This window comes from Phocoena sinus, chromosome 13 (genome assembly GCF_008692025.1).
Source record: "Phocoena sinus isolate mPhoSin1 chromosome 13, mPhoSin1.pri, whole genome shotgun sequence".
Taxonomy (NCBI): domain Eukaryota; kingdom Metazoa; phylum Chordata; class Mammalia; order Artiodactyla; family Phocoenidae; genus Phocoena; species Phocoena sinus.
Genome location: NC_045775.1, coordinates 25,921,402 through 25,948,935, shown reverse-complemented (window position 1 = coordinate 25,948,935; position 27,534 = coordinate 25,921,402). Strand labels below are relative to the sequence as shown.

At 35.2% G+C, this 27,534-nt stretch overlaps 1 protein-coding gene across 15 annotated transcripts in view; it reads right to left on the bottom strand.

The window, feature by feature from the left end:
* Window positions 1-27,534, bottom strand: part of BIRC6 (baculoviral IAP repeat containing 6) — a 246,461-nt gene that overhangs the window by 89,055 nt on the left and 129,872 nt on the right. For all 15 annotated transcript variants that reach the window (XR_004352692.1, XM_032652164.1, XM_032652166.1 and 12 more), the window contains 12 exons: window positions 24,045-24,607; window positions 22,916-23,091; window positions 21,837-21,933; window positions 21,495-21,689; window positions 20,499-20,699; window positions 18,036-18,315; window positions 16,148-16,404; window positions 15,798-15,906; window positions 12,894-13,115; window positions 11,107-11,887; window positions 9,382-9,525; window positions 8,778-8,907 (listed from right to left, as the gene is read on the bottom strand). Coding sequence is in view for 14 of the 15 variants with exons in the window: in XM_032652164.1 (XP_032508055.1) it covers window positions 8,778-8,907; window positions 9,382-9,525; window positions 11,107-11,887; window positions 12,894-13,115; window positions 15,798-15,906; window positions 16,148-16,404; window positions 18,036-18,315; window positions 20,499-20,699; window positions 21,495-21,689; window positions 21,837-21,933; window positions 22,916-23,091; window positions 24,045-24,607 (3,155 nt within the window). In the remaining variant the exon portion in view is untranslated. The remainder of the gene's footprint in view (window positions 1-8,777; window positions 8,908-9,381; window positions 9,526-11,106; window positions 11,888-12,893; window positions 13,116-15,797; window positions 15,907-16,147; window positions 16,405-18,035; window positions 18,316-20,498; window positions 20,700-21,494; window positions 21,690-21,836; window positions 21,934-22,915; window positions 23,092-24,044; window positions 24,608-27,534) is intronic.

Here is a 27,534-nt window from a genome sequence, read left to right as displayed (position 1 = left end):
TTAAAAGCGCTGCTTAAAGGAGCTCCAGAGACGGGCGTGAGCCGCGGCCAAAAGCACGGACCACAGAGGCGGGCATGAGACGCTAAGGCTGCTGCTGCCGCCACCAAGAAGCCTGTGTGTGAGCACAGGTCACTATCCACACCTCCCTTCCATGCTGGCTGTGCAACCCGCCACTGCGAGGGTCCCAGAATTCAGGGACAACTTCCCCGGGAGAACGCACGGCGCGCCTCGGGCTGGTGCAATGTTACACTGCCGCCGCAGGCTCGCCCCGCCCTCCGTGCCCCTCCCTCCCCCTGGCCTGAGTGAGCCAGAGCCCCCAAAGCAGCTGCTCTTTTAACCCCGTCCTGTTTGAGCGAAGAACAGACGCCCTCCGGCGACCTACACGCAGAGGCAGGGCCAAATCCAAAACTGAGCCCCGGAAGCTGTGTGAACAAAGAAGAGAAAGGGAAATCTCTCCCAGCAACCTCAGAAGCAGCGGATGAAAGCTCCACAATCAACTCGATATACCCTGCATCTGTGGAATACATGAATAGACAACGAATCATCCCAAATTAAGGAGATGGACTGAGAGCAAGATTTATGATTTTTTTCCCCTTTTCCTCTTTTTGTGTATGTGCAGGCTTCTGTGTGAGATTTTGTCTGTATAGCTTTGCTTCCACCATCTGTCCGAGGGTTCTATCCGTGTGTTTTTTTCTTTAAAAAATTTTTTTCTTAATAATTATTCTTTACTTTAATAACTTTATTTTATCTTACTTTATTTTATTTTATCTTTTCTTTCCCTCCCTCCGTCCCTACTTTCCTTCCTTCCTTTCTTTCTTTCTTTCTCTCTCTCCCTTTTATTCTCAGCCGTGTGGATTAAAGGCTCTTGGTGCCACAGCCAGGAGTCAGTGCTGTGCCTCTGACGTGGGAGAGCCAAGTTCAAGACACTGCTCCACAAGAGACCTCCCAGCTCCACATAATTTTAAACAGCGAAAATCTCCCAGAGATCTCCATCTCAACACCAGCACTGAGCTTCACTCAACAACCAGTAAGCTACAGTGCTGGACACCCTATGCCAAACAACTAGCAAGACAGGAACACAGCCCCACACATTAGCAGAGAGGCTGCCCAAAATCACAGTAAGTCCACAGATACCCCAAAACACACCACCAGACGTGGACCTGCCCACCAGAAAGACAACATCCAGCCTCATCCACCAGAGCACAGGCACCAGTCCCCTCCACCAGGAAATCTACACAACCCACTGAACCAACCTTAGCCACTGGGGACAGACACCAAAAACAACGGGAACTACGAACCTGCAGGCTGCAAAAAGGAGACCCCAAACACAGTAGGATAAGCAAAATGAGAAGACAGAAAAATACACAGCAGATGAAGGAGCAAGATAAAAACCCACCAGACCTAACAAATGAGGAGGAAATAGGCAGTCTACCTGAAAAAGAATTCAGAATAATGATAGTAAAGATGATCCAAAATCTTGGAAATAGACAAAATGCAAGAAACATTTAACAAGGACATAGAAGAACTAAAGATGAAACAAGCAACGATGAACAACACAATAAACGAAATTAAAAATACTCTATATGGGATCAATAGCAGAATAACTAAGGCAGAAGAATGGATAAGTGACCTGGAAGATAAAATAGTGGAAATAATTACTGCAGAGCAGAACAAAGAAAAAAGAATGAAAAGAACTGAGGACAGTCTCAGAGACCTCTGGGACAACATTAAACGCACCAACATTCAAATTACAGGGGATCCAGAAGAAGAAGAGAAAAAGAAAGGGACTGAGAAAATATTTGAAGAGATGATAGCTGAAAACTTCTGTAATATGGGAAAGGAAATAGTTAATTAAGTCCAGAAAGCACAAAGAGTCCCATACAGGATAAATCCAAGGAGAAATATTCCAAGACATATTAACCAAACTGTCAAAAATTAAATACAAAGAAAACATATTAAAAGCAGCAAGGGAAAAACAACAAATAACACACAAGGGAATCCCCATAAGGCTAACACCTGATCTTGCAGCAGAAACTCTGCAAGCCAGAAGGGACTGGCAGGACATATTTAAAGTGATGAAGGAGAAAAACCTGCAACCAAGATTACTCTACCCAGCAAGGATCTCATTCAGATTTGATGGAGAAATTAAAACCTTGACAGACAAGCAAAAGCTGAGAGAAGTTCAGCACCACCAAACCAGCTTTACAACAAATCCTAAAGGAACTTCTCTAGGCAAGAAACACAAGAGAAGGAAAAGACCTACAATACCGAACCCAAAACAATTAAGAAAATGGGAATAGGAACATACATATCGATAATTACCTTAAATGTAAATGACTAAATGCTCCCACCAAAAGACACAGATTGGCTGAATGGATACAAAAACAAGACCGATATATATGCTTGTCTACAAGAGACCCACTTCAGACCTAGAAACACATACAGACTGAAAGTAAGGGGATGGAAAAAGGTATTTCATGCAAATGGAAACCAAAAGAAAGCTGGAATAGCAATATTCATATCAGACAAAATAGACTTTAAAATAAAGACTACTAGAAGAGACAAAGAAGGACACTACATAATGATCAAGGGATTGATCCAAGAAGAAGTTATAACAATTGTAAATATTTATACCCCCAACATAGGAGCACCTCAATACATAAGGCAAATACTAACAGCCATAAAAGGGGAAATCGACAGGAACACATTCATGGTAGGGGACTTTAACACCCCATTTTCACCAATTGACAGATCATCCAAAATGAAAATAAATAAGGAAACACAAGGTTTAAATGATACATTAAACAAGATGGACTTAATTAATATTTATAGGACATTCCATCCAAAAACAACAGAATACACATTTTTCTCAAGTGCTCATGGAACATTCTCCAGGATAGATCATATCTTGGGTCACAAATCAAGCCTCGGTAAATTTGAAAAAAATTGAAATTGTATCAAGTATCTTTTCCGACCACAATGCTATGAGACTAGATATCAATTACAGGAAAAGATCTGTAAAAAATACAAACACATGGAGGCTAAACAATACATTACTTAATAACGAAGTGATCACTGAAGATATCAAAGAAGAAATTAAAAAATACCTAGAAACAAATGACAATGGAGACACGATGACCCAAAACTTATGGGATTCAGCAAAAGCAGTTCTAACAGGGAAGTTTATAGCAATACAATCCTACCTTGAGAAACAGGAAACATCTTGAATAAACAACCTAACCTTGCACCTAAAGCAATAAGAGAAAGAAGAACAAAAAAATCCCCAAAGTTAGCAGAAGGAAAGAAATCATAAAAAATCAGATCAGAAATAAATGAAAAAGAAATGAAGGAAATGATAGCAAAGATCAATAAAACTAAAAGCTGGTTCTTTGAGAAGATAAACAAAATTGATAAACCATTAGCCAGACTCATCAAGAAAAAAAGGAGAAGACTCAAATCAATAGAATTAGAAATGAAAAAGGAGAAGTAACAACTGACACTGCAGAAATACAAAAGTTCATGAGAGATTACTACAAGCAACTCTATGCCAATAAAATGGACAACCTGGAAGAAATGGACAAATTCTTAGAAAGGCACAACCTGCCAAGACTGAATCAGGAAGAAATAGAAAATATGAAGAGACCAATCACAAGCACTGAAATTGAAACTGTGATTAAAAATCTTCCAACAAACAAAAGCCCAGGATCAGACGGCTCCAGAGGCGAATTCTATCAAACATTTAGAGAAGAACTAACATCTATCAGTCTCAAACTCTTCCAAAATATAGCAGAGGGAGGAACACTCCCAAACTCATTCTACAAGCCACCATCACCCTGATACAAAAACCAGACAAGGATGTCACAAAGAAAGAAAACTACAGGCCAATATCACTGATGAACATAGATGCAAAAATCCTCAACAAAATACTAGCAAACAGAATCCAACAGCACATTAAAAGGATCATACACCATGATAAAGTGGGGTTTATTCCAGGAATGCAAGGATTCTTCCATATATGCAAATCAATCAATGTGATACCCCATATTAACAAATTAAAGGAGAAAAACCATATGATCAGCTCAATAGATGCAGAGAAAGCTTCTGACAAAATTCAACACCCATTTATGATAAAAACCCTGCAGAAAGTAGGCATAGAGGGAACTTTCCTCAACATAATAAAGGCCATATACGACAAACCCACAGCCAACATCATCGTCAATGGTGAAAAACTGAAAGCATTTCCACTAAGATCAGGAACAAGACAAGGTTGCCCACTCTCACCACTCTTATTCGACATAGTTTTGGAAGTTTTAGCCACAGCAATCAGAGCAGAAAAGGAAATAAAAGGAATCCAAATCGGAAAAGAAGAAGTAAAGCTGTCACTCTTTGCAGATGACATGATACTATACATAGAGAATCCTAAAGATGCTACCAGAAAACTACTAGAGCTAATCAATGAATTTGGTAAAGTTGCAGGATACAAAATTAATGCCCAGAAATCTCTGGCATTCCTATACACTAATGATGAAAAATCTGAGAGTGAAATCCAGAAAACACTCCCATTTATCACTGCAACAAAAAGAATAAAATATCTAGGAATAAACCTACCTAAGGAGACAAAAGACCTGTATGCAGAAAATTACAAGACACTGATGAAAGAAATTAAAGATGATACAAATAGATGGAGAGATATACCATGTTCTTCGATTGGAAGAATCAACACTGTGAAAATGACTCTACTACCGAAAGCAATCTACAGATTCAATGCAATCCCTATCAAACTACCGCTGGCATTTTCCACAGAACTAGAACAAAAAATTGCACAATTTGTTTGGAAACACAAAAGACCCCAAATAGCCAAAGCAATCTTGAGAACGCAAAACGGAGCTGGAGGAATCAAGCTTCCTGACTTCAGACTATACTACAAAGCTATAGTAATCAAGACAGTATGGTACTGGCACAAAAAAAAGAAAAATATATCAATGGAACAGGATAGAAAGCCCAGAGATAAACCGATGCACATATGATCACCTTATCTTTGATAAAGGAGGCAGGAATGTACAGTTGAGAAAGGACAGCCTCTTCAATAAGTGGTGCTGGGAAAACTGGACAGGTACATGTAAAAGTATGAGATTAGATCACTCCCTAATACCATACACAAAAATAAGCTCAAAATGGATTAAAGACCTAAATGTAAGGCCAGAAACTATCAAACTCTTAGAGGAAAACATAGGCAGAATACTCTATGACATAAATCACAGCAAGATCCTTTTTGACCCATCTCCTAGAGAAATGGAAATAAAAACAAAAATAAACAAATGGGACCTAATGAAACTTCAAAGCTTTTGCACAGCAAAGGAAACCATAAAGAAGACCAAAAGACAACCCTCAGAATGGGAGAAAATATTTGCAAGTGAAGCAACTGACAAAGGATTCATCTCCAAAATTTATAAGCAGCTCATGCAGCTCAATAACAAAAAGCAAACAACCCAATCCAAAAATGGGCAGAATACCTAAATAGACATTTCTACAAAGAAGATATACAGATTGCCAACAAACACATGAAAGAATACTCAACATCATTAATCATTAGAGAAATGCAAATCAAAACTACAATGAGATATCATCTCACACCAGTCAGAATGGCCATCATCAAAAAATGTAGAAGCAATAAATGCTGGAGAGCGTGTGGAGAAAAGGGAACACTCTTGCACTGCTGGTGGAAATGTGAATTGGTACAGCCACTATGGAGAACAGTATGGAGGTTCCTTAAAAAACTACAAATAGAACTACCATATGACCCAGCAATCCCACTACTAGGCATATACCTTGAGAAAACCATAATTCAAAAAGAGTCATGTACCAAAATGTTCATTGCAGCTCTATTTACAACAGCCCGGAGATGGAAACAACCTAAATGTCCATCATCGGATGAACTAACAAAGAAGATGTGGCACATATATACAATGGAATATTACTCAGCCATAAAAAGAAACGAAATTGAGCTATTTGTCATGAGGTGGATGGACCTAGAGGCTGTCATACAGAGTGAAGTAAGTCAGAAAGAGAAAGACAAATACTGTACGCTAACACATGTATATTGAATCTAAGGGAAAAAATGTCATGAAGAACCTAGGGGTAAGACAGGAATAAAGACACAGACCTACTAGAGAATGGACTTGAGGATATGGGCAGGGGGAAGGGTAAGCTGTGACAAAGCGAGAGAGTGGCATGGACATACATACACTACCAAATGGAAAATAGATAGCTAGTGGGAAGCAGCCGCATAGCACAGGGAGATCAGTTCGGTGCTTTGTGACCACCTAGAGGGGTGGGATAGGGAAGGTGGGAGGGAGGGAGACGCCAAGAGGGAAGAGATATGGGAACATATGTATATGTATAACTGATTCACTTTGTTATAAAGCAGAAACTAACACACCATTGTAAAGCACTTATACTCTAATAAAGTTGTCAAAAAAAAATTTTTTTTAAATACAGGGGGAAAAAGGAACAGAGCTTCAGTGAGTTGTGAAACAACTTCAAGAGGCCTAATAAATGTGTAACTGGAATCACCAAAAGAGAGGAGAGTGACGGGGAGACAGGATATATTTGAGAAACTAATAGCCAAAAAATTTCCAAATTTGATGAAATTTATACACCCACACAGATTCATGTCCAAAAACTCAAATCATAAGAAACATGAAGATAACTACAAGGTATATTATTTGATGATAATAATAATCAAATTGCTTAAAAACAATAATAGAATTTTAAAAAAAGACACATAACCTTTATTACTTGAAAGCAGTATAGTTGAAAGCTGTAGACAGTGGGTAAAACTATGGCTCGAATAATTTTGGATTGTTTTCATACATGTTAATAAAATACACATGGCACATGTTAATATATCCTAAGATATGGCTAAATATCACAAATACACCTTAAAGTACCAAAGCATTGCTAATCAAAGGTTAAACTCAGCACTTAGAAGTTTCGGATATTTGCTCAGGATAACTTTGTTGGACTTTTTACTAGGATGTACTATTCTTCCACAGCAATAAGTTTTATTTGTTAATTTTTAGTTAATAAAGGGAACTATTTTGTTAAATATCCTAAATGGCAGACCATGACATTTTAGAAAATAGTATTCATTTAAAGATAAATAAAAATGTTAAATTTCCAATTATTTTGTACTATGTCTATACTTTTCCATTATCAAGTTAATGTATGAAATCTCAAAAATTGAATTTTAGTACTCTTCCCCACTTCCTTCCTTCAATTAATTAATTTTAAAGTTTTTCTTCATCATGTAGAAGGCACAATTTCAGAAAATTGAAATTCAGAAAAAAGTTTGCAAAGTCAAATTTTCACAAAAGTTTAGCTGTAACAGGTAAGGTGGACATTTTCAAATAAGAAAAAACTGTTACACATTTATAATATATTCTAACATTTTACTGTATAACATGTAAAAATGTAGGAAAGTATTATAATTTTATGCACACATTTCTGTTAGATGCAGTGTCTAAAACTGGTAAAGAATCTTTTCTACATTATTTTCTCAAAGTGATCATATCTGTTCACGTGGTTTAACTTACCATCTATGTACGTATGTATGGTAACAACTCCCAAATCTCTTCAACTCAGTCTTTTATTCTAAGTTTAGATTTCTATTTCCAACTAACAAATAGCGCCAGTTTTTTTTCTGGATACTCCTAACTTCTTTCAATTATCAGTGTTGCTTAAAGACTTAGGTACCCCCTCTAATGTATACAGATAGAAACACACTGACTTACATTTAAATTAAAATGCAAACATTTAAAATTTTCAGTTTATTTTTTATTCTGACAACATACAATAGATCATAAATACTCTGAGAGGTAGAATATATGTCCTGCTCACTTTTACATCCCTAGAAGAAATTACTGTGTTTACACATAGCAGATGCTCAATGAATTCATCACTGATTAGGATTTCTGAGAGGCAATAAACCCAAACTAACCACAGTCAATTTGTATTCTACCTCAAAAAAATGCTTTAACTTTAATAATTTATATCCTGTTTAAAGGTATCATTGGAGAGCTCTTGATAAACTTAGGGGAAACGTGCTCTCTGCTTTCTTCACTGTTATAAACAATAAGGTCACCAGCTGATTCTACCTACTGACCACTCATTTCTCCCCTAGATTTAGTAAATGTTTATTACTTAGAATTCTGTCATGCAACCTAATACACTGTAATTCATCTACTATAAAACAGCCCAGGGTTTCCCTGGTGGCGCAGTGGTTGAGAGTCCGCCTGTCGATGCAGGGGACACGGGTTCATGCCCCGGTCAGGGAAGATCCCACACGCCGCGGAGCGGCTGGGCCCGTGAGCCATGGCCGCTGAGCCTGCGTGTCCGGAGCCTGTGCTCCGCAACGGGAGAGGCCGCAACAGTGAGAGGCCCGCGTACCACAAAAAAAAAAAAAAAAAAAAACACAGCCTGATGGTTTATCATGAGAAAATTCCATCAATGGTTTCCCACAGCTTGTCTACATTTCCAACTGCCCATTCTGTCATTACTACACATAACAAACATCACAGCAAAAGAATTACAGGTGCTGGAATGTATTGTACATTTTGTCCACTGCATCATGCTTCTAAATGTGAAGCTACCTTGACCTTTTCTAGTCATTAAATGGTTGGTGAGTGAGTGAATGCAATAAAATTATAAAAATAATAAAATTCCTATAAACATCTAACATAAAGTTAAAGAAACACAATTATTTAAATGTGACTTGCCTGACACTCTGTCAAGAACTTCCGATAATGTTGTTGAGACCGGCAAATGAAGTGTACGGAACTTGTGGCCTGCTCCATACATTGGATGCTGGATGACATGGCTAGTAGCATTAATTCTACCCTTGTACAGCTGGAAATAAATTTAAAAGAAATTAAGAAGGTTTTTTTTGAAATGTATATCATTATATAACTATTTCAGAAGCATAAAAAAACAAACAATTCAGTAATGCATACAAAAATGTAAAGAGTTTATTTTATATATTTCTTCAAATGTGGCATGTCTGCCATGCGATTTGTTCATCATACTTTGCATTAGCACTGTTGTACCTAATAATCTGTCAATCCCCGCCCCAAATCAAATTATACTATTCATGGCAAGTTACAACTAGGTTATTTTGGACAGAGAGGGTTAGCTGAGATTTTTAAGTCCTATCCTTAAGTATAAAGGTTGTGCTAGTTTTACTTTGCTAGCACAACCTCTGATTTCTAATTTCATTTCATTTCATTAGAAATTAGAACAGAGATAACTGAAAGCTCTGACATGAAAACATAAAATATTTTTACACACAGCTCATCATAAAGATTTAATTTGTTAAATACTCACTGGGCAGGGAGACTGAAGAAACATTGTCACTTTCTCATCCTCTAACATCAGTTGCAAAAATAATCTACGTACAAACCCTGAAATGTTCCCTGATGTTGGAAGGTTCCCTCTTTGAGGAGATGTCTGAAATAGTTCACAGAGAACCTGGCAACGTGAGAGATTTAAAAAGTTAAATGAAATATTTACTTGCAGCTTTATATTTTAAAGAACAAAGAGGAAATTTTAAATGTGGATTAATAAGTGTATTTGAATTCATCAAATCAGCAATTAAAGATTATACGGAAGTAGACGAAAAGTTAAAAGTGAAATACAAATTTCTGTGGATGAGAGAAGTTACTACTACAGGGTTTTCACATAATAAATACCCAGCAAAACCAACTTAATTTTAACTTCAGTCAATATCAATGTGGTTACAATACAACAAAAATTTTGAAAAAATATATTAAAAATATAAAACAAAGCCTTAACAAAAAGCTAAGTGATGATTATTAGGCCAGAAGACAATGGAACACAAAGTTTCATACTACCCACAGGCACAAACCAAATTGTGAAATGTCCATATTCAAGGACTTGGTTAAAATTGGTAATTTAAGCATTTCTTTCAAATTAGACACATTAAGTAGATACAGTTTCCCAATAATTAATTACTTTATGCAACAAAGTACTTTCCTCTTCTTAAAGTTAAATCATTCAGTATTTTTTGAAAATTATGATAGCTCATCCTTCATTAATAGTTTAACCTGAATAAGCACTATCAAATCAGGGGGTAAAAATAGAAGCTGGTTCCTATTTATTGGTGTCTGCCATGTCTCAGACAGGCTGTATGCTAGATACTTCATATACATTATCATATTTAATCCTCTCAAAAGAAGAAAACCTTTTGAGAGGCAGGTATTACTATCTCCATTTTACAGTTTAAACAACTTGCTGAAGATCACAACAGACAGAAAGCAGCAGAAACTGGCAAAAAGCAACTAGAATTATGCTCCAGATAACTCCAGCTTTCAAGATTTTTGGCTCTGTGGACTTAATACAATAAGATCATCTTTCATACCTTTAATGTGATTTGTCAGGAGTCTCCTATCTGAATCTTATTCTAATGTCTGCTTCATTAGAAGCAAATCAACAGCTCTAACAATCCGGTTACTATGAAATGCAATGCCTCAATGCTGTGAGGCACTTGATGGCCACCTTCAAGTGGTCAATCCTGTTCCAATAGCTGAAGCGTTGTTTTTTTGTTTTTAATATTTTTATTTATGTATTTATTTGGCTGTGCCGGGTCTTAGTTGCGGCATGCGAACTCTTAGTTGCAGCATGTGGGATCTAGTTCGCTGGCCAGGGATCGAACCCAGGCCCCCTGCATTGGGAGCACGGAGTCTTAGCCACTGGACCAGCAGGGAAGTCCCTGAAGCGTTGCTCTTTTGATTAGAGGCAGTTTTTTAAAAGGAGGAATGTATGATCTTTAGCTAGAATCTCCATGAATTTGTCCATCATTCATCAGAAAGAATAACTGATTTATGTAACAGTTGAGGAGAGGAGGGAGGAGACATCAGTACTTAATTTTAATTATGGTTTAAATTCAAATCCTTAAATGCAACCAACCCCAAACCTCACCATCACCTGGCCTTAATACATGACCCTTTCTGAGCTAATTTCAAGAGTGCCATGTGACAGCACATTACAATAATAAGACACTGGAACATAAGCCAGTTTTTCTACTCTTACCTGGGCCATCAGCTTTTGATTATTAGGGTGACATGAAATGCACTGCAGAAAGAATGCAACAGTTGCATTCTCAATTGCTGTCCTCTGTTGAGTAGTCAATCCTGTTGTAGCAGCTGAAGAAAGAGAAGCTGATCTTGCACTGGTCTGTTGTGCACCTAAATTATGTCCTCCAGAAGTGGACCCAGAGTGACACAATAAAAACAGAAGTGCTGTCCATAGTGGATTGACTTCAGACCCACCAAGCCAGTCTTTCATAATATGGCTATTGCCAACTTCTGTCAAAAACCTAAGAATAGGAGCAACCAGGTCTGCTGTGATAGGCATCTTATTACATTGCTGTGGAACGTGATGCCGCCTGAGTTTGTCCTGGGAAATATCTATTGATTGAGCAATGCTTTCAGAATAAGAAATGTGGCTAAAACAGAAACTAGCCAGACTCCTCACAAGAAGAGAAGGCAAACCTGAGTCCAGTAATTGTTTGATAGCTTCTGGAGATTGAGAAGAGGAAGCAAGGGTTGCCAAATGTGATTCAGTTAGTGCAAGAGGTGCTTGTGCGTTTTTAGAGTCATCTGTTAAAGATGAACTAAGATCTTGCTTTTTGCTATCATCTGTCATGGACAGTCCATGGTGACACTGCATTGGAGGAGGGGTAATTCCCATCCAGCCCATAAGCAAAGAAAAATAACTTGGGTGTATGTGGCACATCGAGCAAAGTAGACTGTCAACAGCTTTCTTCAAAACCATGTTGCAGGAAAGAGACATGGACCAATTAAAAAGTAACCTAGGGAATAAAAGATACCATGTTAACAACATATACATATATTTAGTATGACCTCTTTGTCAATTATTTCTACTAGAAATCACTTTCATGAAAATTATATAGTTTGACGTTCAATATAATGACACTGTAATGTTTCAGGAAGACTGATAAACATCATTAAGTACTTCAGTAGATTGGAAGTTAGATTTGTAAAATGAGTATAGAAAACCAAGAGATCTATATCAAAATGGTTCTACCATTCTCTGTGTGACCTCAAAACAATGACATAAAGAAACAATTTAAAAAATTATACCTAAGAAATGTCTAGACTGAATTTGACATTATTAATGGCTTTAATTCATATCAGCAAAATGAAAACTGTTAGCAAGTTTCACTAATAAGTCATGGATTATGCCAACTGATAGGACCAAATATGAAAATGACAAACTAGAGGACAAAAAGCCAACCTTTTAAGAGTCATGGAACTCTTCAGAAATAAATTATTATATTTTGCTATAGACTTAGCAGTTATTAGGCAGTCAGCTCAACAAAGCCTTAACTGAGTATGGTGAAGAAATGTGGGTTAAGTGGAAACTACTTGTCAAAAGAGCAATCATAACAGCCATCTAGAAAGAAGTAAAAACAACCAATTGTAAAAACTGTCTAAAGTAGTCTCTCAAAATTTCTAGCTACACTTTCCCTCCAAAGTTGCATATTAAAGATAAAAGAATCTGGCAGGTAAATTTGCAGATGAGAATAAACATTATGACCTGCAAGAGAATATATTAAACGTTCCAATTTTAGGTGGGAAAAGCAGCAATGACACTAATGTAGCTTCTTAAAACTTGAAGATAAATTAATTAAATTTGTGTAGCATCTCATTTCGAACTTATACTGATTATACTTAACTAGTACTTTCTGAAGTATTATTTTTATATAAATAAAAATGTAAAATGCTGTTTCATCAAGTAAAAATCTAAAGTGATCTAGTACTGGGGGAAAAGAGAATTTCACAAATCATACTTACTCAAAGAGCTCTCGGTCCAGCAGTGCTGGTAAATCATACTCTACCAGCAGCTCATAACTGTGCCACAGAATTGCTGCTACACAGTGCAAGTGAGAAGGAGATGGCATCAAAAGACCATACTCTATTGTTGAAGAGTTAGGACACATGTAGCTCATCCTGCCACTTCTTTTCATAGCAGCCACTCTTGCAGAATCACTGACCCATTTTAACAAGGCCTGAATTCTTAAAAGAAGAAGATGAATTTGAATAACCAATTATACTCCAGCTGACATTTAATACAGATAAATACCACCACTGCATGTAAGCAATGTATTTATCGGAATAATATACTGATTTTTCTCAATAGTTTTAATATATCAATAAAATAGAAGGGAAAAGGAATTATACAATCAATAAGGTCATAGTAACTCTAATTTTCCAAAACCCTACCAATCTTAAGCAATGAAAATGTTTGAGATGACTCAAGTCTAATTCAGCAAATAATCATTGATTCTTACCTCATTTGTGACAGAATATATACCTATCTAGAATTACAGGATACACAACTTAAAAAACTCACTCTGTCCTCTAAATTTTCACTCACCTTGTAACAAATCCACATACCACAGAGCAGTGATCTGGGGCCAGTTCTTCATTGTGCAGAATTTCATGCAATACAGCATGAAATGTTTCACAACTCTGGCCCCCAAGCATTAAATACTAGTAGTAGCCACCCACCCTCTTTCACTCTGACAACAGAATAGCCCCAACATATGTTCTTTTTCAAGTGCCACACTACACTCAATCCCCTAGAGCTGGAGACCACAAAATGAAAGCAAAAGGCTTTTTAAAGCAGTAATGCTTTGGAGTTTGTATTTGGGGGGTGGGGGGGAGGTGGGAGGTGAGACTTACTGTCAAGTTCTTAAAACACTGTATTTATCTTTGTTTTTGTTTACTTTTAAATGTCTAGTTTAGAGCACAAGATTCTCTGCTTCAGGGTAAAAGAAATGGGAATTGGAACGTATATAATACTACTTAATCCCTCTCTCTACCTTGAAGGACTGAAGGGTAAGATGCTTTAAATTTCATATGACAGGACATAAGGACAAGTCATAGAAAAAGAAGGGAGATGAGGCAATTACAGAAGAGTAACATTTTCTAGAAAAACAGCAGCCAACAATCTTGTCATTAATGTTAGTTCTGAAACATTCTGAAATATTCACATTTGCATTAATGCTAAGAAAATAATTTTAAATGCAATTTTCTTCTTATGATAAAAATTTTTTTTAAATAATCACAAGAGATTTAAAGAAACCTATTCTAGAAAAATATTTAGCACATATTTTTAATGTATTTTTAAATCCTATTAACAATTATGAATTGACATAAATTCGTATCTACTTTGTCAAAAATACTCCAGTATATTTTTAAATATAATACAGGTATCACATAGTTTATATAAAGCAAAAAGTTTAATGGAAAGGAAGCCAGCCTATTTAATATTTTAAAGTTATCCTGCTGAAACTAATTATACTTTGTTCAATATGTTCTTTAAATATTTTTAATCCAGAGAACCTGAAAGCAATGAGCCTAAACTAAATGAAAGCTATTACATTACCAGAGATTAAGTAGCAATTTTTCCGAGATGCCTTCACTGTCTGGCACTCTAATTCATACCCTTAAGTCTGACCTTCATAAATCTTCCCTTATGAGTGATACTGCTCTGTCTTCTCAGTCCTGAGGGCACAAGCTGGACTCAATAAACTTTACCTCTCTAGTATTAGCACAATGTCAAGCATATAGCAACTACTTGGTAAATAGCTATAAAATGAGTAAGCACCCACAAAAAATAATCTGTTAATAATTTATGAAGTAAGACATTTAATAACATACCAAATGATTTCATTTTAAACACAAACTAATAACAATATTAAAGAATATTAATTGGATATAAAATATTCAATATACTTCAAAGGATATTAACTCAGGAAACAATCTCTAGTATGAAGATAATTTATATTATTTATAGAATCACACACTCTATAAATATGTTCTCCAGATACAGATGATATACATAAAACCAGAGAATGCCAAAGTATCATTCAAAAATTTATCAACTAAAACATTTTTCAAAATTACTTGGAGTCCCTATCAATTTGGAGGTAAAAGACATCAAGGAAGATCTACACTAGTAAAACTCATCTAAAATTACCTATAACGAAAGATCACTAAACATTTAGGTGAAACATTCAGATATTATTTACTTGGTATGATAGTGTTTCATTTTGTGGTAGGAAGCAGGAGAAAGAGGGTAAGGAGTATATGAAAAGTTGTCCGTGAATAATATAATCAATAGCAATAAGTAATCAATAAAAACAAACATTATTACTATTAACAAAATACTCCAAGTACCTAATATGGACACAATATTCCTATATTTCTACATGTTTAGTAATACCTAAGCTTAACTTTTATGAAAAGATCTAAAAAGAAAGCATTCCAGGACTTGCCAGTGGTGCACTAGTTAAGAATCCACCTGCCAATGCAGGGGACACGGGTTTGAGCCCTAGTCTGGGAAGATCCCACATGCTGCGGAGCAGCTAAGCCTATGCACCACAACTACTGAGCCTGTGCTCTAGAGCCCGCGAGCCACAACTACTCAGCCCGCGTGCCACAACTACTGAAGCCCGTGCTCTGCAATGAGAAGCCACCACAATGAGAAGCCCGTGCAACACAATGAAGAACAGCCCCCACTCGCTGCAACCAGAGAAAGCCCACGAGCAGCAACGAAGACCCAACGCGGCCAAAAGTAAATAAACTAATTAATTTAAAAAAAGGAAAATAAAGCATTCCAAGTAACATTCACTACATGTGATTGTGTGTATGTGTGTCCTCATATGAAAACTGAGATCACCACATACCTACCTGTCTTTTGTTCCAGGATCCTGAGTTGTCCCAAGCTGGTAAAGAATATCTATCGTAGAGTCAGAAGAGAGTCCATTCAGTCTTCCAAAAAGTAAAGGGCTATTCAAATCTTGCAACAAAGAATCAAAAGGAAAAATTTGCTAAATAAGCAAATGGGATGAGAAGATTTGCTCAATTTAATTTTAAATTATTCATTAGAAATAACTTCTGTAAATTTCAAAAACAAAACTCCAAAAATAATGAAGCCATAATAGAAGTTAATTTCAGAAACAGAATTAATCACAAATATCACATAGTTCAACTGTCATTATTTTGCAGATATGTAAAAATTAAAATATCAAAATTGTCACCTGTAGGATCACTGCCTGATGCTGCACAATTTCTCAGAAGAATGTCTATAAGCTTCAGGCCAATTCTAGTGGACTGCAGTCCTATCTTCACAAGCACAACCTCAATGTTGGGTGAATGCATTCCACAGTATGGAGACATCAGTAAGGCAGCACAAGTCTGTAGCAGATTAGCAGTAGGTGCAGCTGCACTTGCCATCATTCCTTCCAGATCACTTATGTGAGTAAGGCAATGATGTAATAACCGTAACCATCCAATACTGCAATACACAACACAAAATGGCCTATATGGGTAAATTTAAGTAGCTTAAATTACTTCAGGGGTAAAACAAAACTTCTCAAAGATCAGCATGTTGTGGATGGACCTAAAGATTGTCATACTGAGTGAAGTAAGTCTGACACAGAAAGACAAATATCATACAATATCGCTTATATGTGGAGTCTTAAAAAAAAGGGGGTACAAATGAACTTATTCACAAAACATAAGTAGAGTCATGGATGTAGAAAACAAACTTATGGTTACCAGGGGGTATGCTGGGGGAGGGATAAATTGGGAGATTGGGATTGACATATATACACTACTATATATTAAATAGATAACTAATAAGAACCTGATGTATAGCAAGGGAACTCTGCTCAATACTCTGTAATGACCTACACGGGAAAAGAATCTAAATAAAAAACAAGGAGAGGATATGTATTAAAAAAAAAATTCTGGGCTTCCCTGGTGGCGCAGTGGTTGGGAATCCGCCTGCCAGTGCGGGGGACACGGGTTCGGGCCCTGGTCCGGGAGGATCCCACATGCCGCGGAGCAACTGGGCCTGTGAGCCACAGCTACTGAGCCCGCGTGCCGCAGCTGGTGGGGCCCACGCGCCTAGAGCCCATGCTCCGCGGCAGGAAAGGCCACCACAGTGAGAAGCCCACGCACCTCAATGAGGAGCGGCCCCTGCTCGCCGCAGCTACAGAGGGGCCGCGCGTGCCAACGAAGACCCAACGCAGCCAAAAATAAATAAATAAAATATTTAAAAAAAAAAAAAAAATTCCTTGTGACTTATAAAGCAGAAAAAAAAGGAAGAAAAAACCGAAAAGATCAGCATGTTGTATTTCGTAAGTAGCACCAATCTACGTTAAAAAATACTTTTAGAATACTGTAACATCAATAAAGAATTAAACACACAGTAAGTTTCCCCTATAACATAAAAAAATACTTAAGTGCTAGTAGCATTTAGGAATTATGAACTTCCTTTTTATTTAATTAGTCAGGAAATGTTTTTGTATATACATATATTTATATGCATAAATATAAACTGCAAAGGATCATAGAACTGCAAAACTGTAAAGTCTTGGCAGCTCAAAAATAAAAAAGAAATCCTAAATTTTTTTGTCAGGTAAAACTTATATTAAGACAATCTATAAAATTTTCAACCATCAAACGTTACCAGAAGAATGTAAATTAACGGATATATTCAGGTCCTTCTTTGTTTGGTCAGTTTGTATGGTTCAAATCTAACCCTCTGCAGACTGGCAACTTAGGAATGACCATATAGGGCTAGGTGCCTATCTATATGATCCATTTGTATGCTTCAGATGTATTCTTGGGGATAGGCATTTGGAAATGCTTACATAAGACTACAATCCAAAGAACTGGAACCCACACCCACATATACCACATTGTGGATCATCCCAAGGATTAAACACACATAAATCTCAATTTTAACCAGCCTCAAGGTTTTGCTTCTATAGAATTATTCTTTATGACACTTAATAAAATTATGATATTATTCAGATACCTATGGAACAAAGAATTTCCTAAACTCTAAAAAAAAAACACAGTATAAACAATTTTATGAAAAGCACAGAAAGGTTTTTTTAAGAATGAGAAACCACATACCTTGTTTTGGATACCTGATCTTCAGATGGAAGAAAAGGATTATTAACTGTTGCTGAAGAAGTGGTACCAAAAGCAGTGAGGCCCAGTAATTTAATTTGTGAAAGGCCTAATGTGCTGGCATCTCGTGGACGATGAAGTCTAAGGCAGACAGCAGAAGCTACTTCAGCTTTTACAAGCTGAATTTTTATGTAGGTGAGACCACTTGTGACAACAGGAGTGGATAATGGTAGCATATTTACCCCATCTGCACTTACTTCAACAGACACTGAGGATGGGCAGGCTACAGGAAGAGAAAATTGAACAATTACTAAAGGAAAAGTAAACCAGAGTTCATATTTTAGTGGCAATCCCAGTAAAACAGCTTTCAGTTATATTCATTATGAACTCATAAAAAGAAAATGTACACACCAAGTCATACTTTGTCACTGACTTTCACCATAATTGATTTTACAGCTATTATATGAAATTCACAGTATAATAAAAATTGTATTTAAAAAATTCTAACATTAACCTAAAAAAGAGTAACAAGATATGCAATCCACATGTACTTAATTCGCTCCAAGAAAAGAAAAATAGGCAATTACTTACTCTATTATTTCTACTTTACTCAGAATTATCACCAACAATATGGTGATTAATATGCTATGGTTTACTGTTGTAAATTGGGAGGAATGTAACTTAAAAAATACTTTTTCACAAACAAACTCATTATTTCACTACTACCATATTGCTATGATTTTAAACACAGTTGAATTTAGAAATTGCTTTTGCCTCTAATCTGTTTTTGCCTTTCAAAATTTAAACAAACATTCAGAATACTTAAAAATAAAACCATTTCCTGCTAAAATTTAAGGAGGCCCAATGAAGTAATAACTGGCAGCTGTTATGGGAAAATTTCTTTCCACAAACATGGAAGCCCATATAATAAATTTATCTATCAACTAAAACAACCTTTGAACTTTGCCTTTAATTTCAACTGTAAAATTAGGAAGTAACTTTTATTATATGCCAATTACACCCCTGGTTTACACTGAGAACTAGACAAGTCACATCAATTTTTAAGTTTAATCTTACCTTTTGAGATAAGCATTATCCACATTATTTAATCTCTTTGAATCTGTCAATACAAACTGACAAAGAGATTAAATAATTCAAACCCCCAAATGAACAAAGGACACATTTTATATTCAAGCCCATGTTTGATTCTAAAGGCTATGCTATTTCCACTGAAACACACTATATCTTCAGTTTCTGCTCCAATCCAAAACCAAAATTATTAATCACACTTGTATTGGAGAACACCTAACCTACTGAGTTTTCATAATGTACAGAGTTCTCCGTTGTAACATCCTTCCTGTTCCAATTCCTATGTGCAAATTCTAGCTACACTCCAAAGCCACCATTCACATGAACCACTTTCTCCTTCTGAATAAAAGGAGCTTCCTCCTCATCTTAGATTATCCCCTAAGTCTTACACTGACTTATATTTTGCCATGTAATATAGTTATTTTTGACCTGCTAAAACACTGTGCATTAGTCTATTTTTCTTCTGCCATTTTATTCATTATATCTATTTTTATCTAACGTGTGGATTCCACAACTGTATTAGAGTATAATAATCTAATCTTGCAAATAAGTGGAAAAATTGATTCTTCCAAATATGCCAGGTGTCTACAAAATTCTCTATAGTTCTTCATTAAATTACTGAGTGACATATGATAGCAATGAGAATCAATCAATGAAGATAAATGTGATAACTTCAACAATTCTGTACAAATTATTATATTTATATTGAAAGAATTTGGGGACCCTCATAAACTTAAAATAGTACTTCATATTCCTTCATGAATACTTAAAGGAGTTTCTGCTCCTTTTAATGTACAGCTTGTTTTCTAAAAATTCTTTTCAATTATTTAACGTTGCAAAGTCACAACAAAATGTATTCAATGAAAATGCATCAAATGAATGATACTCAAAATATTAAAAATCTAAAGATCATAAATATTCAAAATATCACACTCAAAGTATTAAGGCAGATGTAACTACCTTACAATGGGAAGGGGAATCTATGCTAATTTCACATTACAGAGATAGGACTGAGGACTACCTAGAAAAACTAAGACTGCTGTCTACAGCTGTATAAACTAACTCATTTTATCTTAATGCTATATAGATAGCTTCATAAATTTGAGGGAAGAGGAAAGGCAAAATAACATATAACTAGAATATATTTGTTTAAATTTCATCACACACTCTATTTGTTTCAGGGGAATAGCCATGTCAATTCACTTGATGGGAAATGATTTGGTGGTAGTGTTAAATATATTAAAACTGTTCAAAATTTAGCAATCTGGAAAGTGTATCTAAGTTAATCACTGTTTGCTAAGTATTTTTCTCATTTTTTAAATGCTTCTAAATTATCGTTTATTTTCATGATGGATCTTTACAAAAAATATTACTCACTTGCAAGAGATGCAAGGTGAGGTTGGATATGTATCTCTTTAAGAAGCACTGCTGCAGGAAGGTGAATGGTAAGGTCGCACCAAGCCTCCTCTGGCAGAAAGATGTAGGACCAAGCAGCAGAGCGAGCTCTTCTATGGGGTGGTGTGGCCTGCAAAAGCACCTCAGCTGGTTGGGCAGTAGGACTGCTAGATGTGATTGTACCTACAGAAGTATTTTAAATAAAATAAAAACTTGCAAAAGAAACCCAATAAGGCATCAAGAACTATTCAAACCATAATAATTACACTAGAAAAATTAGCTAAAAACATGAACATTTAATACTATGAATGTACTTAATACATTTAGCATAATTTGTTACAGTATTCACAAAACCTCAGGACATCCAGTCAACTGGCAAGGCGACAAATTCTCTGTTAACTGCTGCCTAATTTCTATGCACTAACATGTCAAATGAAAACTAAACTAGCAACAACAAATCTAGCACAGTAATTCTCAAATGATTTAAGTAAAAAACAATGTCCAATACAGGCTTCAGCTTGAAAATAATCACCTTTATTCTAAATTGTCAATATTCATGAGTTAGAAATATGAAAAGAAAAATATAAAAAGAAACTATGTAGAATGGAAAAAAAGAATAACTATATAAATCTGAAACTTCTTATAAAAAAAAGTACCACTCCAAATAAGAAGGAATAAGTCCTTTAAAACTAACATTTACAATGAAAACTGACATAAGAACCTACTACTTAGTTTCATAAATTGTGTTCTATTTAAACTCAGAAATAAAAACAAATTTTACTACTAAAGAACAATTAAAAACTTCCTTCTAATCAGTAGAATGTTTGGAAAACTACTACCTTTAAAATCAATGGCTTGTAATTGAAATGGTGATACTGTAACACAATCAACTTACTTTGACAACTATTTTTGCTTCATACCAGCCAATTAACTGCTACTTAAATTCATACCCATAAGATGAAATAACTCTTTTCTTACCCAGGGGTGCAAAGTTATGGATCCCTTCTGCATTGTCAGGCTCAGAAGCTAGTATTCGTGTTTTCAAAGTGCTGTCAACAGCTTTATTCGGACCAGAGTCAAGAAATTTCATAATAGTTGATACCATACTTCTTGCAGTGTTTACAATAGCCCTTGTACTAGTAACCATATTGTTGCAAATGAGCTGAACACCACCTAAATTTAAAGAGAATACTATATGAAAATTATCTTAACACACATGATTTGACATTGAGTCAACTTTCACAGAAGACTACAAAAATAAGAACATAATTTACTATCAAATGGTTACACTTAAATGACAGTTTTGTAACTTTGTCTTACCCATATCGTGGAATGCTTTCAAGGCATCACTAGTATCCAGTACTCTCAAAATGAACCACAATAATGGTTCAGATAACTGGCAAGTAGCGAGAGAGCCCTAAAAAAAAAAAACCATACATGTATACTGTGATTTTTAAAAGGTGATTATTAATTTCCTGTGAATTAGGACAACTAAATTTCTTATTGAATGTAATATTCTTTTACAGTTAGTTATTATAAAATGGCAACCTTAACCTAAATCACTAAATACAAAATGTCTGCCAAAATATTTAGGAAATCTTAACCTGAATCAAAAAGGAAGTGAACAGTCTCCTCTCTGAACTCAGCATTTTTTGCATCTGTGTTTACCTACTATTATCATTTTCTACCTTAAATTAATGTGCATCGATTTTGTTTTCGAGTAGACACTACTTTCACTTAAAAATGTATCCTTCTCAAATATCTTTGTATCTTCCAATGGGGAAATATATATACACATGCAGTGTATATTTATGAAAATGATAATTATACACTGACAAATAGAAGATTCCTTAAGAAACTGTTTTAAAATCTGCTTTTGAAAAAAATGGTAAATGGGCTAGAAATTAAAATAATCACACTGGCTCCTAAAATCTCATTTTTTAAAAAGGAAATTTAAAAAGTAGTAACATTCTAACCTATTTCTCTTTTAAAATTACCCTAACACCTTTTAACTGAAAGGAAACTAAATATGTAACTTAAGCTTGAAAAAAAATACTCGTATTAAATTTTCATATGTAGCATCTACGAAGAACATGTTGGTTTTCAACTATGCTATGGTTAGGGAAAAGGAAAGAACTACTTCTTAAGACAATGGAAAGAAAATCTAAAATTTTAAAATATGTTAAACATTTTATCCTTACATCACTGTAGTCATCTTTGACAGTTTCAAGGAAACTTTCCTCTCCAACTTATACTAGTAATCTATAGTTCTCACCTGCTGACTCCGTTCATTTTCCAACATATAACTAGAATACTCTGTCTCTGTCTTACAAATAATTCTCTGCTCCCATTGCTAGTAACTACTTAAATTACTGCAGTTGTTGCTAGATTGAACTTACCTGTCTGCCCATATATCCACAGGCCATGTAGGTTAAAATTGGCTGCAGCATCATGTGAACTGTAGAAGCTTTTTTACTAAGTGTTGTCAGTATGGTAAATAATCCATCCCCAACTGATATGGCATCTAACCCACCATGAAAGTTTTCATGTTTGGTGAGATGTAATCCACTTGCCCCTAGTTTAAATAAAAAGATGACACATTTTTAAAAAGCATATCCTTAAAAACCATAATAATTAAAATAGAGTCTTAAAAGCCATTTTACCCCCAAACCACTGAAGGATGGGTACATAAAAGCTATGTGTGTGTGTGTATACATATACACATATCTAGAAATTAAAATATCTCTCATAACATTCAGTAGAGGATGTTTTTTGGTATCTTTTATAGGAGATACCTCTGTTGTTGGTAACAATAAAGTTGCTCTATTACATGACTGAGGAACATCATTATACATACCAAAAAGAAAAGGAAAGAAAAATAAGTGATACTATTATGTAACTAAACTTCAAAACTTTTAATCAAAAAGATATGGTTGTTTCCCTTACATGAAAAAAGAAATACTAATAAGCAAAAATATATCAGGAATGGATTTTGTCACAATTTACAGAAGTTTAATTAGTTAAAAAAATTAACATAATATATTAGCTTTCAAATAGGTAGAAAAGTAAAGCAACAATATATAAATTTTACATTGATATATGTGTCATAAAACTGTTAAACTTGAACAAAATTTTATACTTAACATTTTAAAAAACTGTGAACAAATAAATCTTACTCATTCCCTAATACAAAATTTGATGTGAAATTCTCCATCTTTAAAATGTTAGCGATACGTGACTATAAATTATGGTACCTAACTTACAAGACTGATTTTTTTTTCTTAATTCACTACAAGTTATTTTGTTAGTATTTTCCAATTTTTAAAAAATTCACACTTAAAAATTTTCAACTGATTGAAGCCACTCTATAAAAGTTTTCACTAATAAAAATCAGTCATGCTAAGAAGTTTACAAAAAAGTAACTCTGCATTATAAAGTAAAAAGAAAATGAATTCATACATTGCTAAAGGAAAGAGATATAGTACTAGAAACAAGTATAAGATTAATATTCTTAATATTAATACGTACCAATTATCATCGCCATGGCACTGCTATTACACAGGCCCAGAGCCGACAAAATCTGGCTCATTATCTGTTGGTTGGCTAACACTAAGTCAGCGACATATGCAGGTGATCCTTGAATACTACTACTGCTTCCATTACCATCTTTGCCTCCTGAAACTTTTTCTTCATCTGAAACACTGTCTGTCGTATTGGTGGTCACAGACACTCTTGCACTGTATTCCCTATTGCCCGAAAGAGGCAGCTGTACTAAAATGTTAACCAGTTTTAACAAATCAAACATGAGTTGATCTCTTGTCATTTCACCACAAACTGCTTTTGCATCACCTGGACGAATGAGGTTGGCAAAGAGTCCCCCAAAGCATGCTCGAGCACCCACTGAGCTATCTGATCCACTTCGAGACATTACTTTGTCTGAGCAAGTGATATAGTGGTGCACTAAAAAAGTGACAGACTCTATCACAGCAGAAATAGTACTAACTGAAACGACTTCAAAATTCTGCTCCAAAGTGAATTCTAAGAGCTTTACTTGGGCATCAAGAGGTCCTTGGCCTGTCTGGAAGGCACCCCTGCAGAAAAAGAGAGAGGATTAAAAATTAATCCATTTTAAATTGCTCTGAAAGAAGTAACCACCGGAATACAAGAAAGCTAAACAATAATTAAACTGCTGGTATTCGCTATTTCATTTTGTAGCAAAGAGTTTCCAGCTCTTCCTGAGTCCTTCTTGTTCTTGCCTCCATTTTATCATATAAAATAAAAAATGAATTCCCTTCCAAATAGAAAACTGAAGGACAAGTAAATCAAAGAGATGATTTTGAAGCTACAGACTAAAATAATTATATATCACAAGGCACTCCTCATAATGAATGAGCTCTGGTTTGTTACAACCTCAAATGTTGTTAGTTTAAATATTTCTTACTGATTTTGATTTTCAAAAATTAAGATTCAATCAAGTAATTCTTACGCATCAAAATTGAATGCTCTCAAGTTCTACTTATGCCTAAGAAATAGAAAGCTGGAAAGATCATTGGCCCCAACTTAACAATTAAAAAAGCCAAATTAACTCTAAAGTCATAACTTTTCTTGAACCCATCAGAGAGCTAAGGTCAAAAGAGTACCAAAAAGCCTGAAATCCATGAAAAGATAGGCACCTCCTCCAAGAAGACAGAATATGATCATTGGCTTTCCTGTCACAGAATCTGGGAAGTCGAGATGCTGGCAATATACATATGGTTAAGAAGAATTCAGCTAAAATACTTTACAAGTTGTTAAACCCCAGGTATGTAAGGGTGGTAACACTGAACCCTTGGAGTTCATATCCATTCACAGGCACCCTCCCTCACCAACCCCCACACATATCTTGCCCTGTGCATCTATTCCATCTGGCTGTTCCTGAGCTATACTTTATATAAACTGGTAAAATAAGTAAAGTGTTTTTCCTGAGTTCTGTGAATCTTTCTAGCAAACTACTGAACCTGAGGGGGGGGGATTGTGAGCACCCCTGAATTTGTAGTCAAATGATACAAAAATGTGGGTAACCTGGGGATGTTGGACTTGTAAGTGCCCTCTGAAGTAAGGGCAGTCTTGTGGGACTGAGCAGTTAAAACTGTAAATCTGAGGCTAACTTTGGATAGTGGCAGAATAGAACTGAATTGTAGGACACAGGTTGATGTCAGATAATCAGGGAAATGGTGTTAAAAAAGACACCATGTATTTGGTGCTAGTGAAAAAACCCCTCAAATACCAATAGCTGTTTCCTACCACTGGAGAGAAGGAAATGCTCTCCTCAGAAATGGCCAAAGATACAAGCCAGAGTTTGGCTGACAAAAAGGAAAAATTTATTGAGAAAGCTCCTTTCCCTGAGGTTCAGTCACAGAGGGCCTGCCAAAGACTGAGGCTGGACACAATATCGGAAAACACCTGCCATCACTACGAGTCTAGTGAACATTAAGAAACAAGCAAAAGCAGTTGACTGCTAGAGATGGAGCCATGGAGAAAGAGTCCCTCTGTGGTACAAATGTATAAGGAACAACAAAAGCTAAGGATGGAACAATAAAACTGGAAACCACCCCCTTTACCCTGACTCACATCGAAACAGAAGCTAACTAGATCATTTTGAAGCTGACAAAACACAAAAGGTAACCATAGCAACAATAAAACCAAAGCCAGGTCAAATCTTGAAAAGAGTGATTCAAATCCTCACACTAATCACCCAGTAGAAGAGGCTTGTCCATTTCCGGGCATAAATACTATTTACTTCAGTGTCTAAAAGATATGTGATTATCCAAAGCAAAAATTGTAGGGATGTATTATGTTTACAGCATATGTAAAAGTAAACATATGATACCTATATCACAAAAGATGAGAGAAAGAAACTGTAAATTTACTGCTGTAAAGTTCTTACATTATATGTGAGCTAAGGTATAATAATATGTGAAAGCAGAACGTGATGAAATAAAGACGTATATTGCAAAGCTAGGGAAAACACTATAATCAAAATTTCTTTGTTATAAATAATAATACTAGAAACAAAATGAAATCATTATAAAAATTACTTAATCCAAAAGTAGGCAAGAAAAAAAATTTTAAGCGAAGAATAGATTAAATAAACAAAACTGGCAAAGTGATAAATTTTAGTCCACTAAATCAATAACCACATTAAATGTAAAGTGGTCTAACAGATCAATTAAGAGACACATATTGTCAAACGCTTATACAAGAAAAACTGAAAGAAGGAAATAATAACTATTAGAGCAAAATTTAATGAAATTGGAAATAAAAAAATAAAGAATATCAACAAAGCTTTAAGTTGGTTCTTTGAAAATATCAATAATATTATAAACCTCTAGCAAGAATGACCAAGATAAATAGATTAAAATTACCAATATCAGAAATGATAGAATGAATCAAACTACATACTATAAACATTAAAAGCATAATTTAAAAAATTACAAATAATGAATTCAACAACACAGATGAAATGAACAAATTCCTTCAAGACACAAACTGCCAAAGTTCACTCAAGAAGAAAGAAAACCTAAAAGAATAATCTTTTACCTATAAAATAAGTAGACGGTGCTTTGTGACCGCCTGGAGGGGTGGGTGGGATAGGGAGGGTGAGAGGGAGGGAGACGCAAGAGGGAAGAGATATGGGAACATATGTATATGTATAACTGATTCACTTTGCTATAAAGCAGAAACTAACACACCATTGTAAAGCAATTATACGCCAATAAAGATGTTAAAAATATATATATATAATTGTCTCAAAGTGAAAAAAAAGAGAGTATTTGTTTACTTTTGATTACTTATAATAAAGGAACTCTTTATGCATCACGAAAAAAAAATAAGTAGAAACTTTTTTCTATTAATACAAAGAAAACTCCAGACCCTGGTTGCCTCAATGGCAATTACTATCAAATATTTAAATAAGTAATAATCCAATTTACACAACCTCTTCCAGAAAACAGAAAAGGAAACACTCATTTTAGGAGTC